This window comes from Ambystoma mexicanum, chromosome 1p, assembly GCF_040938575.1.
Source record: "Ambystoma mexicanum isolate Mex_15411 chromosome 1p, UKY_AmexF1_1, whole genome shotgun sequence".
In the NCBI taxonomy this organism is placed as follows: Eukaryota; Metazoa; Chordata; class Amphibia; order Caudata; family Ambystomatidae; genus Ambystoma; species Ambystoma mexicanum.
The window spans coordinates 1,296,402,531-1,296,421,277 of NC_090921.1; the positions used below are offsets into that span (position 1 = coordinate 1,296,402,531).

Consider the following 18,747-nt stretch of genomic DNA (forward strand, 5'->3'; position numbering starts at 1 on the left):
ACCGTTCACACAAGATGCCATAACCCACCTGCCTCGAGACTCCCGCCCATCTTCCAGCACACTGGCCTGAAGTGCCAGAGCCTGTGTCATCCTCTCCAGACGTACAGCACGGGGTGTCAAGGGTGGCGTAGTATCACTCTGCATACCAGACTTATCATCCCGGGCTTCGTCCTTTGGAACGTGGTTCTGAGGGAGCAACAAGGAATCTGATGATCAAAAAAGACTCGCCATACAATATAGATACAACAAACCGCTTCATCACGGTGCCACACTGAAGGCACCCGATATGTACTATGTTTCCCGAACAGGGTGTCTGAGAATAAATTTAAGGCATGTGCTTAGAATAGGACCCTGCCGACTATGAATTTGCAGGACTTCATTGAAGCCTCTGTAAAGAACAGGGCTCCACTCACTACGAGTGCAGTGCCAAACTGTAATACAGTGCTATAAACGGGGCCCGCCTGATCAAGAACGTGCAGGGACACACAGAAGTCTCATGTGACCAGGGACCCTTCTACCATAAGCCAATAGGCCTACACTGATGGCTACTATTAACTACAGGACTTAAGCTTAATGGTGTTCAGGGCCATTCTTAAATCGCATGCACGAAAACAAGACCCCTCCGGTACTAATGCATAAGGGAGCGGTGCATTGACATCCATAAATAGGGCTCCACTGAAGTGACCTGTGAAATACACGGCTCCATTCATAACAGACATCAAACAGCACAACTCTACACTGCTACAATCAACTTACATACCACTACAACGGCCGATGAACCCTAGCACCATAGACAGACAATGCTCCAATAAGGAAACAAATACCTCCATGTTTTCGACACAGACCACCTATAAATGGACCCGTACACAGTACCCAGGTAGTTCCAAACTGCATGCATCAACCAGCAAATCTATCTCACATTTTCCCCCCACTACCCTCTAAGCCCCTCCCCCCCATCTTTTAGATCTACCAGTGATCCTGGACCATGCAAATGGCAACACTGCACGGTATAAATCCCAGTAACAAAACAGAACCTGAGTGCACTATGCTATTCTGAGACCCTGCTAAGACCATGGCCCCTTTCAACAGGATTGCACAGACGGGCATGTTAAGGGGATGTTAAACCCCAACACTACCTTTCATGGGGGTGCATCAAACCCTCTTCCTTCATGGGTCCCTTTCACCCTGAATGCATATGGGTAAACTGGAGGCAACTGGTAAATACGTAACCCTTTTTAGAGGGTTGCACTAAAGGCTGCCAAAAAATACAGTACCGTTTCTACAAGGAGAGTGAGGCCACACCGAAGCTCCTGGGTAAGAACAGTACCCCATCCACTAGGAGTGAGACCCCAACTGCCATCATTCTATACAGTCTCATTTAAACCTGCAATGAAGCAAACACTGCTGAAACTCATCAGGATACTTCTAGGACGGGTTTACACTACTGGGGCCATGGCATAGGACTGCTGGCCCGAATGGTATTAACTATAATTTCCATCTATCAAACCACAGTGTAATTCCCATCACAAACAGTGCTATAAACCATAAAGGACCCTTACGAATTTGTCGCCCTCGCGTGCTGGACTGTGAGGTGTGATCCTGGGCGTGGAGTGCCCGCTGCTTGGGGGAGAAGGGCTGGCCAGTGTGGAAGTGGTCACAGAGGTGGGAATAGTATTAGAAGATCGGTATCGGCCCAGCGATCCATCCAGCGTAGCACTGCTCACCCTGCTCTCTATCTCTTCTGCTCGCAGCTCTGTGGTCTCCTTCTCCTCCTGGATCAACCTAGAAAGGAAGCAAGATGAGATCAGGACAGTGCCTATTCTTCCCAAGACCTAGTGTGCCCTATTGGTTCAGAACCTATCCCACCGCAGGTCTCCTTACTCAAGACTCCCCATGGGCCTATCCATCCATTGTGTCTCTATCATGCCTTCTTGGAGGTTTGTGCTACAACCACAGGCCTCTAGATCTCAGATAAACGTTTCTTTATCCCCTGGCCCCAAAAGTCTACCTGCACCGAATACTCCCCCTGGTTGTCTTCAGCCTCTCCTCGCCCTTAGCAGGGTCCTCTATTCGCCAGTGGGCCTGTTCTTCCAAAATATTAACTTCTCAATTCCCATAATGATGGTTTCCCTATCCCCCGATGGACCTCACTATGCCCTAGTAGCAGGTATTTCATAATCACTACTCAAGTGGGGTGCTGAAAAGCAAACATTAGTGCACCTGCAAAGGTTTTTTCCCACTAAAGTCTAACCAAACTCTTGGAAAGGAAGGGGAGGTTTGTGGAGGAGTTGATAGCAAAGAGAAATTAAACATTAGGAGGACCTAAACTAGAGAATAAAAACAATTGGCATGAGTGAGAGGGGAAATAGTTGTCAAAGTAGGGATGCATGTTTCTCAAATGTAATAAGTTATTGTTAAGCATGAGTGAAGGACTCCGGGAAGTACAGATCGGCTTAGAGCAGAGTTTTATTGTGATGGGAGTATCTAGAACCAATGAAACATAGTACTATATATAGTTATTCGGTCAGTGAACTGGGACTGAGGGAATTCATAAAAAGGTATGCAAATCTGCATCTTGTACCGGAACAGAATGGACAAGTCAAGACCACTAGGGACAACTGCTCTCACCATGGGTTCTGGCGTTGGAGAGTTCTTAGTTGTATAACTTTGACAGCTGGGTCTGGCCATTTGGTGGTTCCCTGCACCATCAGCAGCCTAAAGTTTCTGAAGATCACTAAGCTTTACTCCGGATAAAGATGAAGAACTTTTTTTTTTATCCCCTAACCGGAAGAACATGTCAGTATACCACAGACAAGATGAGCAGGGTAGGCGACCCTGCACAGAAATATCTTACAGAAGAGATGTGCTGCATTATTATAGTAAAAATAGTTTTAATGATCTTCTGGAAGTTCAGAGCCGATTACAACAAAACAGTCTTGTAGCATACACACAATATTAGAGACTCAAAAATTCTGAAAAATCTTAACTACAAAATTTGTAAACGAAAAATAATAACGTTCACAAAATACCTAGTGAGTCAAACGGTCAAAGCAAAGAGACTCCTACGACAAGTTTTGTTCAGACATCTATAGTAAAAGACCTAAAACATACTTTTCCAAGAACTGCATACATAGTAATGGGTTGTCAACAATAATTCCATACAGAATAAGGCCTGTATGTTATATGCATCTATGATACAGGTAACATAGAAGGTCTTCTAAAATGCAGTCAGTCATCAAACAAATTTAAAAGTGTGTTTCCAATTAGCATACAGGGTCTTGTTTATAGTAGAAGCAAAATGCTTGAGCTGTTTGAATGTGCCCGAATGTATTATTGAAAAATGGAAGCAGCATTTAAAATAAACTTCAATGTTAACTACATCACGGAAACAAACAACAAGAATGGCCTTTACTGCAGATTGAATAATTAAGGACAACACATTACTAGGTGTGCACACCTGGACATTTTAGGTCTTTAATACATACCTCTATTCAAGCCATGTTAATCTAGGTCTATGTGTGTCGCCTTATTGTTTGACTCACTGTAAGAATTTTGTGAACATTATTTGTTTTTTTTTGGGGACTGTTGTATGTGCTTGGATTTGTTTTCAGAATGTGTAGGAGTCTCATATTGTATATGCGCTACAGGATATTCTGCTGTAACCAAGCCTATCCCATCTATGAAAATCCAAAACAAAATTAGAACTTGATGCTTACTTTATAGGTGAAGAGCCTCTCCTCAGTAGTTTGATTCAGGTGTAACATGCAGGCCGGCAGGTGGGGGTGGCATGGAATTGGGTATGCAGCAGCGCCATTTTGTCTTCTTGATGTACATTATTGGGCAGTACAGAGTGCAGACATTTGTATTATCTGCATTGACCCACACATATGGTCTACAGGCAAGAAGACACAGGACTAGAGGAATCAGCCTCCAGCAACGTTATTATTGGTAGAGTACAACAGCACTGTAAGTTTCACAGCATCAGGCTGCATGAGATTTTGGCAATTGGAGGAGTCTCCTCTTCAGGTGATGGATGCCAACTATAGGCCCACGACTCTGAATTGGTTAGGCCCACCAGTTCAAAGGAGAGGGGACCTGTAGGAGGTCTAATCTGTTGACAAAAGTGCAGAGCTGGGCCTTATTGTAGATGGCTTGGGAAATGGTTGTTCCCGCAACAGTTTTTAATGTGTAGGTTATGTGAAGGTATCATGAAGCAAGACACAGACAACAGTTTCAAAGTTCAAACACACATATGTAATTTAACTTAAATGTCAGGATGGATGAAAGCCTGACTTGCCCTAAGCTAAAGTGGGATTTCCCTACCTAAAGAAACTAATGGCAGTCTGATTGAAAGAGTTCAATTTAAAAGTCTGTGTCCAAAACCTATACTTTCCCTCACAACTAAAGCTACACAAAGTGTAGAGATGCGAGCAATAAAGAAATAGTGTTCCATACAAAGGTCTGAGCTTCTTCCAGCTCCTGGCTTACTCTTCAGCTCCCCTTTCAAGTTCAAACAGTTCCAAAACCTTTCAGGATTCCTTTCTCAAGTTCAGCACAGAAAGTTCACAGTTCAAACAGTTCTTGAAGGATTGAGATCCTCCCCAACCCTTCTTACCAAGGGTGACATCTCCAGTTCACCAATACACGTCTGCTACGTCTTTCCATATTTTCATTGACTTGGATATTCACACTTAATTTCTCCTTTCACTTGCTTTTCATGTAGGGCACTCGGTCTAGGCCAAGTTGACAGATTGCACGGTCCACCCATTACAGGTCACGCAACCAATACCCCTCTTCATCAGCTTTTTCAACAATTTCCCACTGCTTTCCCTTGACAGTGAAAAGTACTTCTTGTATCAGAATTATCCTCTTCCAACACTTCGTGGTTAGCCTGATCACCATTTACTTGGTTATGCTGTGGAACTTCTCTGTCCCTTTCCAATACAGATTTTCATTCAATCTCCAGTTCCTTGACCACTTGGCTTGTGTCATTACTTGTTACTCTTCTCACACCCTTCTTGGGATTTTACTTGCTTTGCCAACGCTTGTAATTCAATGAACCTGCTCTGTGGTATTTGCCACTTGCACCACGTTGCTTTTGTTTCATTCCAAATATTCTCATTATTTGCTTCATTTCTTTGCAGCATTCAAAAATGCTTACTTCAATCATACTTTCACGTTGCTTTAATTCTATACGGTATTCAATAATGCTTTCAGTTGGTTCGGTATTCACAAGGCTATCTGTTTCACTGTTAAAACTACCTTTTAATTATTCTCAACACTATAAATACTTGCTTCAGCATTCAAAAGTACTTAACTTGCTTTGCACAGTGTTCGACATTCAAGAATGGTTTATTGCTGGTTTTCGGAGCGCCCCGGTCTGAGTGCTTCCAATCCGCACTCACTGGCTTCCGAAAGCAACTCCCGTCGGCTACGTTCCCTTCTCTGCAGTGTCTTTCCCACTTCCAAAGCCTCTGCTCCTCTCTCGCGGTTGTCAGGGGAGAGTGCTGCTTGCTCTCCCTCTGGTCTGCGACGACCAGAGTTCTTCGGCGCACCCACAGCTCCTGCTTGCGCCCGACACGGAGGGTGCAAAGGACTTCCCGACCTTCTCTGAGCCTGCCTCAGCCCCAGCGTCTCTGGTGCTCGCCTGACACGGCTTCCCAAACTCGCGTGTCCCACTGCTGTCTCTCCGGCTCGCCAGCTTCCAGCTCCAGCCGGCTCCACGATCCAGCATGCTGTGCGACCTCTTCTCTGGTGAAAAGCCTGCATTTTTATATCCGTTGGGTTTACTAAGTGGCCACAGGTGGTGGTCACTTCATCCAATTGCCTGACCTTAATTAAAGGGGCATGCCTGATCCGAGTGGTGAAATGACCTACAAGAGTTCATCACTCTGAGTTGCCTCTTCCTCGTCCCAGTACCATAGTGTTTTGAATGATGGGAAATGTGGGGAAAGGTGTTACAATAGCCCATAAAGGCCGGGGGAGGGTTGGGCTGGTCTTCAATAGGGAAAGGGGGATACCATGTCTCCCCAATCCACAAGAACCCTCCACCGAAGGTGATCACCCCTCGCTTCTCCACCCCCAGGGTCAGGATCCAAAAGCGATGGCCTTTCCCTGTCCACCTGAGATAGAGGATCCAAAGGGAGTAGGTGTGAGGATACCCTCAGGTTTCTCAAAGAAAAATAGGTACTCAGAGCAAACCAGACACATAGCAAAGCATAGTTTAGATATAAAAACAGTAAATGGCCAGCTAAGGCCTATCTCACTCTTTACCCTAAACTTTAAGCCCTATACCTAGTGGCAGGCATTATAAATATACAAGTCCAGAGGTAAGTTAAGTGTAGACCACTAGACAAAGACGCAGTAATTACCATGAGATTCCAGAACCAAGAAGCCACACAGGATTTGGTCCTAGGTATCATGGTACACTCTAGGTATGTATTATTCAGAAAACATATGCACAGAGCACAGTGGTAAACAGAGAAATACTATCAGTAATGTTCTTTCTATGGATTCTTCTCCCACAGATTACTCATCTTGATAGATAGTGTCATGCCTGCGCCATGGGCGCATACATTTACGAACAATATGGACCTTATTGCCCATTTGCGAGGCTTTAACTACACTTACCACAATGCACTTGGCTGTAACCATCTTTTCCTGGCCATTCCTATTCGCCATCTTCGGAACTACAATCCCCAGAAGCCCTAGGGATCTCCTCTGCTTCCACCAGCTCAGGAACAGAGAGGGAGGTGGCCGATTGTCTACAGGTGTGCTTAGCCAGGTGCGACCAATTAGCCTGCCTCTGCGCTGGGCTGGGCGGTATAAATGCTGCTGCCTGCAGGAGCTCAGTCTCTTGCATTAGGAGTCTTCCCGGCACCTTGTTGCTTTGAGCTACGGATCTTGTATGCGGTACCGCCTCACTCCGGCTTTGGATCCAGCTACCGCCCTTGCCCTGACAGGCTCTCTGCAGCCGATCACGCTCTGCTGCCTTCCAGCCTCCGCCCTTGCCTTGCCAGGCTCTCTACATTGCAGCCGATCACACTCTGCTGTCTTCCAGCCTCCGCCCTTGCCTTGCCGGGCTCTCTACATTGCAGCTGATCACACTCTGGTGCTTTCCAGTCTCAGCCCTTGTCCTCTGGGCTCTCTGCTCTGCAGCCTGCCTCACTCCAGCTGCCTACAGCCCTTGTCCTCTGGACTTCCTACCTTGCAGCTGATCACGCTCCGCTGCTTACTACCTACCTTTTTCCGCTGGGTTCTCGGCCTAGCAGCGCTCTACAGTACTCTGCAACCTTCTATGGTCAGCGGCCCTGCCTCTCAGGGCTCACACCTTGCTGCCCGGTCCTTCTGGGTTCCTTGCCGTGCATCCTGTTTTACTCCGCTGCCCTAAGCCCTTTCCCTCTGGGCTCTCTACCTTACAGCCCTGCTCCTGTGGGCTTGCTCATTGCTTTCTTGCTCCTCTAAGCTCTCAACCTTGTTCCTTACTGTCCTCTGTTATCCAATCCTACTACAGGACTTTCCCTTCATTTCCTTCTGCTAGTTTGCTATCTTTCCCTGGATTTGTCTGTAAGTATTTTCTCTTGTACTGTTTGTAGACCCTTTTGTACAGAGCTTGTCTGTTGGTTCCCATCAGTCAAACTCTGCCCCTTCCCTTGTCTCGTTTCTACGTTACAGACACCCATAGCTGTTGTTCCAAGCCATGAGCAAACAGCGTGGGCCTCTGTTATAGCAAACTGTGCAGAAGGCTAAAGTTTTTCCTAACGTTCGTGGAATACTCTTTTCCTATATCTGCATACACCCCTAGAGGGAATCCATTCTGTTGTATCTTATTCCTTGCTACACTTGACTACTCTTTGTTCTCATTACTTTCAGCTGTGTGTGTACTATTCTGTCCACCTTACTTCGGCACAACCACCCGAAACCCTTCCTGGGTGTTCTGTGCCTCTCCTTTCAGGGTGTCATCTTGTGACAGATAGCTATCCAGCGTTAGCCGCTTCTAAATGTTTTTGACAGGGGGTGTAGTACCACTTGATATCGTCAACGACTCCCTCGTATACGGTTGTGCCATTCCTCGACAACAGTAGTGATGTTGATTGCTGTATAAAAGTAATACACTATGCCCCCTTACCTCAGTTCCCCACTTTAATCCCCCCCAGGGTCAGCCTGCAAGAGAAAACCTGCAGTGGAAAGGCATAGAAAAACGGCAACAACAAATGCTTGCTTACACTTTTCTTCCATATTCCAATCTTTGAAATGAATCCAGAAGAAGTCAAGCAGCCTGGCAACCAATTGTTGCTGTCCTAACGTAGCACTCTGCTCCTCATGTCATAGCACAGAGAAAGGTGATCTCAGAATACCATTGAAATCATGGACTTCCAAGAGGGGTAGGCTGGGAGGGTGATGAGTAATCTGTAGGAGAAGAATCCATAGAAAGATAATTACTGTTTAGTAATTTCTCCTTCAATGGATTACATTCTCCCACCGATGCCTCATCTTGATAGACTCCCAAAGAAGTATTCATGCTGTAGATGGGATGGAAGTCACACCAAGAAACTCTGTAGGACCGCTCTACCAGAGCGCACGTTGCCCCCTCGGGCCAAGTCCAAGCTGCAATGCTTGGCAAACGTGTGCAACGAGGACAAAGTCGCCACGCGACAGATGTTCTAGCGGGTGCTCCCCTCTGAAGAGCTGAAGAGGCTGCAACTCCTCTGGTAGAGTCGGCCGTAAGCACTGATGGAACCTTCTTACCCACATTCTGGTAATATTCAGAAATGCATTATACTATCGAGCAAGAGACAGTTTGTTGAGTAAATGCTTGCCTAAATCTGGATTGTGAAAACGCAATGAACATCATCCTTTCTAAAAGGGCCCGTTCTGGCCAGGTAAAAACTCAGTGCCCTCTTGGGATCCAATCTGCAGAGCCTCTCTTCGTCCTTCGAAACATAGGGTGGATGGTAAAACACTGAAACATCGATGCTCTGGCATAGATGGAATTTTGACACCACCTTTTGTACAAATTTCATGCGCACCTTCAAGGATACTCTCTCTTTAAAAAAACTTCAGGAAAGGTGCTTTGTAAGAGACCCTTCTCCCGGACGCGTTTACTATCAAAAAAACAGTTTTCAATGTGACAAGTCTGATGGGTGCTGTAGGCAAGGGGTCAAATGGACCCGCCATCTGGAAGATGAGAACCAAGTTCAAATCCCAAATAGAGACCACAAAAGGCAAAGGAGGGAATGAGTTAAACAGGCCCTTCAAAAACTGGGCCACACTGGGAAGGTAAAGAAGGAACCTTTGTTCTGGCGTCCTTTTAAACAAGGAAAGCCTCCAGATAACATTTTACCGTGCACACTTGTAGGCCTGATTTGGCTAAGGCCAACAAAAAACTCCATCACTGAAGAGGTGGGACACAACATGGGATCCACTCCGTTCACCCTGCAGCAAGTCACAAACCATCACCATTTGCACTTGTAAAGAGACCTGGTGGACGTTCTATGTACAGCAAACAACACCTCCAGCATCTACTTGTTGAAGTCCCAGTCTCTGTACCTCAGTCTCTAAAGGGACAAGCATGCAGGCTGAGAAGGTCTGGGTGAAGCACGTTGATTCCGGCCTCTGAGGAAGCCGAAGAGGTGGGCATACGGCCAGCTGCAGGAGAGCCGGATACCCCGTCCTTCTCGACCAGTCTGGGCAATCTGGATTGGGTGAGTCTTGAAGGTTTGCAACCAATTGAGAACCCAAGGCATGACTGGTAACTGCAGGAGCGCATAATGGAGGTCGAAGACCCACTCCATCAAAACTGCGTTCCCCAATCCCCCCCACCCTCCCCCACCGGGGGGCAATTCCCTGGAACAGAACTGCATACACTTCGTGCTGACCTTAGTCGCAAACTGGTCCACCGGTGGTGTGCCCCACCAGGTGAAGATCTCATAGCTCCCACTTGTAGGAGACCGAGCTCTGCCTGCTCAGAGTGTCTGACAACCCATTCTACACCTGTGCCAGATTAGCTGCAGAGGCTGAAATGCTGTTCTCTAGCATCCAGAAGAACCATAGCTGCATAGGCTCCCTGCACAGGGGCAGTGATCTCACGTCTCTCTGCTTGTTGAGGTAGTGCATGGTCACTGAGTTGTGTGAGAAACCAGATGGTGTCTCGCCCACTAGTCCCCAGGGACCTCTCTCAGGTGGCCAGGGCACAGCCATCACCTTTGGATCCAGACCCTTGGGGTGGACCAGTGCGGGAGAATCACCTGGGTGAGGGGTCTTCAGGGAGTGGGAGTAAGGCAGCCGATGGTGAGATTATGGTATTCCCCCTTTTTTATTCTTCAACCATACTATTTTTTAGGATTCTCCGAGGACCCAACCCTCTACCCCCTTTCTTTCACAAACACTGGGTCGAGGAAGAGGGTGACAGAGTAACAAAACTAACTCTTACACATTGTACTGGACATGTCCCGGTAATCTGGTCAGGCAAGCATACACCGGATACCAATTAGCTCTCCTCACACGAATAAAAGGCAGAACCTAGAAACACACTGAGTAAGGTAGAAGGTGAGTACGAGCAGAACATCTGGGGCGAAAGCCAACGTACTGGAGCAGAGTGACGGACCAACAAGGGACGAGAGCAGCGGGTCAAAAACCGCTAGAGTTTCCTACAGGAGGTCGTTGTCTCCAACAGGCCGCAAAAGACACGTGGAGAAGGCCAGATTCCACATCTAGAGGTTGCATTGTGTTTCAAGGATGCCAGCGACCCGCCCGGGTGAATGGCAGAGTTGGGGAGGCATGGCCAAGCCTTTAGTACAACCTTGATTCGTGAATTGGAAATGGTAAAACCAAGAAAGAAACGCACACAGCCGGTGAGTTGGCAAGCTACCTGAGAGACCGGTGTGTGTTGTGTTAAAGGAAGTTTGAAGAGGCAACATTACATAGCAAGTGAAGGCTGCACACGTGTGGATGAGACACGAAGAAAGGCAGACCAGTGAATGAACTTGAAGTAAGCACAGCTGTGAAATCAGCGATACTGAGTAACCGTGGTCCGGCGAAAAGGAAGTAGCCCACTCGAAAGTCTCTGTGAAAGGTGCATTGTTTGTAACGATAAAGTGAATGAACTGCAAAAGTGAAGTAAGCAAAATTAGCCCCTAGAGAAGGGGAGAGCGAAAGTTGAACCTTGAACTTTTAGTCAAAGTGGTCTTGCGGAGGTCTGTAAAGAAAGCCACGCACATTCGATAGTGTCATGAAATCGTACTACCGCCCCCTTTGGACCTCCTGGTCCGTTCGACAATGCGCCCGAATGCTCCCAACACCCTCTCAACATGGCAGACGCAGTTCCTTGATGAGCGGTATAGTTTCAAGCGCGCCTAGATAAGCGCCACACCCCTGCGGATCTGTGCGTGTCAATGCTCTCACGATTCCTTGTTCGAGTGTCGATCCTCGCGCTCGCTCCTAGGAATTACTTACCTATTGTGTCTTCCTGGCCCTCAGCTGCTGTGTCTTCCGCAACTGTCCATCCAGGACTGCTCTTGCAGTTGCCGCCTGCCCAGGGTTTCCGGACCTCAAGTGCAACCGCGGCACAGTGTCCGCGACTCTCCACCCAGGACTGCTCTCGCGGTTGTGTTCGGACCGCCTTACCATTTGCCCAGGATTTCCAGGTCTCCCGGTCCTCACCTGCAACTGCGGCACCGTGACCGCGACTCTCCATCCAGGACTGCTCTTGCGGTTGTCACCACTTGCCAGGATTTCCGGAGGCTTGCGGACCTGGACTACAACTGCGGCTATCCGCGTCCGCGGGTCACCTTCCTGGACTGAACTCTAGTTACCTGCCACAGACAGTGTGGCGTCTGCAGAGGCCTGTCCTTAGCTCCACGAGACCCGCAGCTCCAGGAAACGCGGGCAGACAGATCCAACAGGAAAGAAGTCTACCAAACCTAAACAGGTGAGCCCTTATACCAGTCGTGACAGATAGTCTCCGACATCCGAAAAAGCAGTCTAAGCCAGACTGAGGGAGACCCAAAGTGTAATAAGCTTGGGGAAGGGAGCCCCCCTTGCAAGTTTTGTTGAACTTTGTTGTGAAAGGTCTGAGCCCGACAGAGGGTGACCTACGTGAACATTTTTTTGAAACATGATTTGGAAGTCTGGAAAGAGAGACTTTAATGAGGAAGGCCAGCCGGGCCTCAATCCATGTTTTTGAGCTGTTTATTGTGTTGAAAACCCGAGCCAGAGTGTCATCTTGCCTACAGGTACCGCCTTACTCAGTGTGGTCTAACGTGGGGAGGAGAGCTGATTCAGCCACATTTATTATTTCGAACACTGATTTTTCCTATACATAGGCCATTTTTTATTTGACTGACTGTTTTGTTTATCGTTTGATGGTCAAGACTATGCCCATCTTAGTTATAGGGCAAAGTAGGAGTTTTTCCAACCCCAAAAACCTCAATAAAGGTTTTACAAATTGTACCTATTGTGTCAGTGTCATACTTGTGATACCATGGCCGACCTACAGTTGTCCATTAGCACCAGGACATGTTTCCCCTGCAGAGACGGCGTAAAGGCCGCCAGCGCTAGCCTGTCTGCTTGCAGCTCCAGCAGATTGATGTGGTAACCTTTCTCCTTCTGGAACCAATGCTGATCTGGAGAGAGATGCAATGTGCCCCCAAGCCCTTCATCGAGGCATTCGTGATAACCTGCTCCTCTTGCCATGGCACCCAGAAAGGTACTCTCGCCAACATGTTCGACCTGTCACTCACCAGGTCAGGTCGTTCGCCACAGACCTCGACATCTGGAGGACATCCAACATCACGTGGAAGTACTGGGACCACTGGCTCCTGAAACGTCTCTTCCGAAGTCTCGCCTGCAACACCAGGAAAATGCTGAATGCCATGAGGCCCTGTAAGCACAAGAACACCAATGTCGATAGACTGCTGGAATTCTGGAAGTGTCTGACCATGTGTGCCACATTGGTGACTCTCTCCTCGGGAGGAAAAGCCTTACCCTCCCGGGTATCCAAGAACACTGTGGTAAAATAGAGCTTTTGCGATGGTAAGGTCTGAGATTTCTGTAAGTGCAGTAGTGAACAGATGTTCTCAGGGTGAAACTTGTTCCGGCAGGCGTGCTCGGATCCGTCAATCGTCCAAGTATGGAAACTCAAAGACGACAGCTCTCCTGAAGTGGGCTGCTACTACTGCCATCAGCCTGGTAAAGACCCTGGGGGCAAAAGTCAAGCCAAAAGGAATCACTTTAAATTTGTAATTTGCGCCCCGAATGATGAACCTTAGGAACTGCCTGTGTCTCCTTTGGATAGGCATGTGAAAATAGGTACCCTGAAGGTTCACCAACACCATCCAGTATTGGAACGGCAAAGCCTGGAGGATTCCCTTCAATGCCATCATTCTGAATTGTCCTTCCTCAGCTATTTGTTCAAATCCTTGAGGTCCAGAATGGGAGGGAGTCCTCCCTCTTTCTTGGGAACCAGAAAGTATCGGGAGTACCAACACAAGCTGATTTCTTTCGGCTGAGACTGCCTCTACTTCGCCCTTCAAGAAAAGGGCCTGTCGCTCTTCCTGTAGCTCCCTTTCTGGTTGTCAAGAGGGATGTGGAGGTCTGTCTGGAGGCCTCTTAATAAACAGAAAGCAGTAACCCACTCTATTAACTGAAGGATCCAGACGTCGGACGTAATCTCCTCCCATTTGCCCAAGAATCAGGATATTCTCCCTCCAACCAGCCAAGTATGGGAGGAGACCTCAAAGAGGTTTCTGAGGCGCCGTCGACACAGATGCTACAGCAGGAACCTTCATTGCCCCCTTTTGGCCTGGGGCGCTTACACTCCTCTGAGAAAGGAGGAGTATCTCCTGTAACCCCATCCTTTGGACCCAGAGGCACAATTCTGCTGTGGAGGCTGATGCAGTACTGCTAATCCCAGTGACTTAGCTGTCAGCTTAGAGTCCTTGAACTTTTCTAGTCACTCATCGGCTTTGGGGCCCAACAAATGTCCACCGTAAGGCAAGGTCCAGCAGCTTCAACTGAACTTTCAGGGAAAAACCCGAGCCGTCAGATAAGCTGGCCTGCGCAAGACCGCTGAGGTGCCCAAAGCACAACACAAAGTCTTCTGCATCTAAATCTGCCTGGAGCACTTGACAGGCTATTTCTTTTCCATCAGCCACTATCTCCAAGAAGCCATTCTTGACCTCTTCCTTTGGGAGGTGAGCAGATGCTTCTGAAATGTTATGTTATGTTGACTTGTACCACGCACCGCTATTCCCCACCCCCCCAGGAGCGGTCTCCAGGCACTCTGCTAAATTCTCCCTTATCCTCTGGAGCACCAAAGGTCCAAGAGGCATTTATGGATTTAAGGGCCATGCTCCCTGAGGTGAAAACATTATTTACCAAAGCGTCAACTTTTTTTGACTGCCTATCGGTGGGGAGGTTCGTCCTCGAGGGCCTGAACTCAACCATTGCGGCCTAAACCAACAACCCTTTGGGGCTTGGGGTAGTCAAGAATGGAAGGTCGCCTCTTGCTGAGAAATATTTCTTTGTGAGCTCTGTGTCGACTGCCATGATCGAGCACAAGTGTTGCCACAACGCCATGACCGCGTCTGCTATGGCAGCATTGAACGGCAAAGCCTGCTCAGTCTGTGGTCCAAGGTCAAGGATGTTTGTGAGGTCGTACTGCGACAGCGGTTTTGACAGTGTGCCGAGCCCTAAGGCCACAACGACATTCGACCGCCTTGCGGTATTGGGCGTTGGGGTGCCATATGGGTTCAACTGCTGAGATGTGCCCAAATCACTGGCATCGTGGAGACCCTACACCATTTGCAGTAACCCTGCCTGGTCCACCATATAGTCTGGCAATGGATCCAAACCCCCTTGCCCCCCCATCATCTCAAACACAAATGGTACCAGGTAGCCCTCCTCAAAGATCGACTGCATCATGTTGAAGAACACGGATCACATGTCCGGTACGAAGCTTCGATCCTGCAGGTGTTCCGCCAGTCTGGAGCTTCTTGACCCGAGGGGGCTGATGACGGTATTGCCGCAGGAGGAGGTTTCTCTTTACGGCCTCATTTGAGGGTGTTCAACCTCCCTTGGCTGCCTTCGTGCTGGACGGACAGAGCACAGACGGAGGCCTATCCACCTGTGGCGTCTAGGCTGAAGATGTACTAGCCGAGACCTTTACAAAGACTTTTAACATTTGGTTTTTGAAGTCCTCCCACACCTCCCTAGATGCACCCTTCGCTGGGTACGACTTATCCCTGTCGTCTGACGAATCAGAATCGTGTCTGCGTCTGCATTTCTTTTTGTGCAACAATGAGGGGTGAGACTTGCTATGAGAGTGCGATTCTATTTTTGATTTCTTGTGGTGATGGTCCCTCTCAGTGTTTCTCAGGAGTAGGCTCTTCAATTTTGTGCGCCGAGGACCTTGGAAGCGACTTTGCTTGGGATGGTGACGGCAACCTGCCCAAAGCTAGCTTTGCAGGGCGTTCCTTCACCGCCTTCCGGTTCGATCGCCAGACAAGAACCACATTGCTTTGTATCATGGACAACACCAAGACACCACAGAGATAGTATGTGGGTCAGTTTTAGAGTTGCAGTCCTTGTTGCATTTAAACCTGGATGCTTTAGACCCTGACATACTGACGTAGTTTGAATTTGTTCCAATCAAATAACTAGCATGTTCTAAATAGCGTGCTTAGCGCACGGAAAAAAGGAACTGATTTAAGGTGTGTGGTGCATTCCTTTTAGACGGCGATCAACATCACGTCCAATGTTGCGGAATAGCGTGGCATACGAGGGAGTTGTCGACATTGAGCTGCACTATGCACCCTGTTGAAAACAAAAGTCTGAGCAGCTGCTGCTGGATAGCTATCAAGATGAGGAATCTGTGGGAGAATGCAATCCATCTAAATAGAGGTATTAACTCAAGGGTACAGCGTGTCCAACAAAGCCAGGAGGGCTACCAAAGTGCAGGATGTACATAAGAGTCACACTTTTCAGGCCTAGAGGGGCACATTACACTCCAAGAAAGGGGACAATACTAACGACCAATGATAAAATGTAAATCCTGAGGCAGGAGTGTAATACATAGATTTTAAAAGTATCTTTGGTAGATTGTAAAAATCCACGGCATGGTGAAGTTCTCCAGGAACTCTATGGGAAACTCCAGAAAAATGATACTGTTAAGGTACGCACCATAAAAGAAGTTCTTCAGTTATAAGGAGATCCTCTTAAGAAACAAAAGGAACCAAGTCTGTAGGCTGACCTGTGGTTGTGATAAAAATCCAGATAAATCCCAGTTCCTTCCCACATATGGAGAGAAGTCGACAACCACCCCTCAGGACAGCATAGAAGACCCCCAAGCAGAGATGCAAAGCCAGGTCCCAGACCCAGCAGTGCCAGGACAGAATTCAGCTAAGCAGGATGCAACCCCCACTGCAAGTCAAAAGGGAAATGCGGTTAATGTCCTCCTGCATGGATCAGCTACCAAAGTCCACCAGCACCCCAAAGCAGGAGTATCAGGAACTACTCACCAACCCAGCACCCTGAGGTAAGTAAGTACAGACTTTTTCACAGGGTCAGATGAAGAATGCCATCACCCAGGGACTTGAATTACGAGCCAAAGATGACCCCGACGACGACCCAAATCATCCTTCACAGGAATTGGATCCATCATCCATCACGGAGAACAGGTATGGAGATTGTTAGGGAGAATTCTCAGAAATGTGCTTATTCCCTACACCTTAGAGACCCCCAGCAACTTTGCTGGATTTTGAGGACTTGATTTTTTTAAAAATTTGAATTTATTAAGATTTTCAAAACAGACAAAAAGACATTACAGAACAATATTAGGGACTCATCAAAGTGATCTACATACAACCAACACTTTCCCCCCCAACAGGTTATGCATAAAGCGTTCAAGATATTTTTCCCCTCCCACCCCCATCCCTGACTGAACATTGATTCCTCTTACAATCAAACATTTACATATTTCTGAAGGTTGTGATTAGTGCATAGTGAGAATTCTTTAGAACAACTATGGGCTTCATTGCCTCCTTATGTCCTTCTCTGGGTGGTGATGCCGGTCTCCTTCAATAGAACATTCAGGTTTCTTTCATTAGTTGAGTGGGCAAAGTTGTCTGCTTCTCTCTCTGTCCATCAACATATGGTTTCAGGCATGTATATACGCACAAAGTCACCCCAAAGCAGGTCACATTCCATGGATTTTGCATGTAGGGCTGCAGTGATTTTTTCCATTACACATATATTCAAAGCAACATTGATCCATTCACCCTTGCTCGGCAAGCTCTGAGATTTCCACTTCATTACCATGCGGCACGTGGCGCTAACAAGAGATGGGCTGCTAGTCCCTTGATTCTCCTCCATTCATCTTCGCATCTTTCGAACCCAAATAGAATAAGGAAAGAGTCTGCGGTTCTCTGAATTCCATCGAGATCTTTGATCCACCCCAGGACCTTATACCAATAAACTCTGATCCGGGAGCAGCCCCACCACATGTGCCAGTAATTCGCAGTTTCACCACATTCCCGCCAGCACAACAGGCTTATTGACTGGAACATCTGGGAGAACCTGTGTGGGTCATATTGCCACCTGTGTAATAATTTGATCACATGGAGCTTAAATTGGCTGGCTATCGAGACCTGGGAAGCGGCCCTGATCATTCTCCCCCACATGTCCAGGTCAATTTCATCACCAAAAGCCCTCGCCCATCTGTTCTTCAAATGCAACGTGGATCCCTTCCCGGTCTCGATTAGTTCCCTATACATGACAGATATAAAACCCTTGGTTTCCGTTGTGGACCATAACAGCTTTTCGAACGGGGTGAGTTCTCTACTGATGTTATCTTTCCACTTATCCCTCGTCAGGGTACCTTTGAGCTGCAAGAATTGAAAGACAGACAGGGGTCCCAGCCTCAGAGCTTCTTCTAATTCCGAAATTGCAATGAATGAGCCGTCCCCTCCATAGCTGGCCTACCGTCTCCAGCCCAGTCTCAAACCAGGGTTGGAATCTCTCCAAGTTGGGGAGGTCTTCTCTGATGCCTGTGGCCCATAGGTGGCTCAGAGGGGACTGCCACAAGGTAATCCTTTGCATGTCACTCCTTTCCCTCCATATTTCCCACATAGTTCCCAATATCGGGTGGTCCCTTAGCCTCTGTAACAATTTGTTTCTTGGTACCCAAAGCAATTCAGAGACAGTTGCTGGGGTCAAGTAATGATTGTCTAGGGCAATCCATTGGGGTTCTTTATGATTCCTTAGATGGGCGATCAGGATTCGTAGTTGGGCAGCTTCATAGTATTTCCTCAGGTCTGGCAGGCCCACCCCACCCTTGTCTTTGGGTAATGTCAGGATGTCGTAGGCGACCCTTGCTTTCTTGCCCTGCTAGAGGAACCTAACAATAGCTCTTTTAACCTCATTGAAGAAGAGCTTCGACATTCCAATAGGGAGCATCTGAAACGGGTAAAGGAATCGGGGGAGACACACCATTTTAACACCATTGAGCCTTCCCAACCAGGATATCGTGGGTTTTTCCCCCATCTGGCAAGGTCAGCGTGGAATCGCAAGAGGGGGTGGGGCGGGGGCAGAAGGGGGGAAATTGGCTTCGTAGAGTTTATGTCCCTTGTGAAGTATATTCCCCAGGTATTTCAGCTTGACATTCTCCACTGTAAGACCCAGCGGGGAGAAGCTGTCAATGTCAGCTTGTGTGGTTTCATGCAGGGGGAATATAATACACTTAGCTTTGTT

The 18,747-nt window shown here is 47.8% G+C and overlaps 1 protein-coding gene across 7 annotated transcripts in view; it reads right to left on the bottom strand.

Annotated features, from left to right (window-relative positions):
* PPFIA3 (PTPRF interacting protein alpha 3) overlaps positions 1-18,747 on the bottom strand; it is an 841,741-nt gene that overhangs the window by 304,263 nt on the left and 518,731 nt on the right. For 6 of the 7 annotated variants that reach the window (XM_069605740.1, XM_069605757.1, XM_069605735.1 and 3 more), the window contains 2 exons: positions 1,560-1,782; positions 29-186 (listed from right to left, as the gene is read on the bottom strand). In XM_069605740.1, the coding sequence (XP_069461841.1) occupies positions 29-186; positions 1,560-1,782 (381 nt within the window). The remainder of the gene's footprint in view (positions 1-28; positions 187-1,559; positions 1,783-18,747) is intronic. The other variant, XM_069605748.1, reaches the window with a different exon arrangement.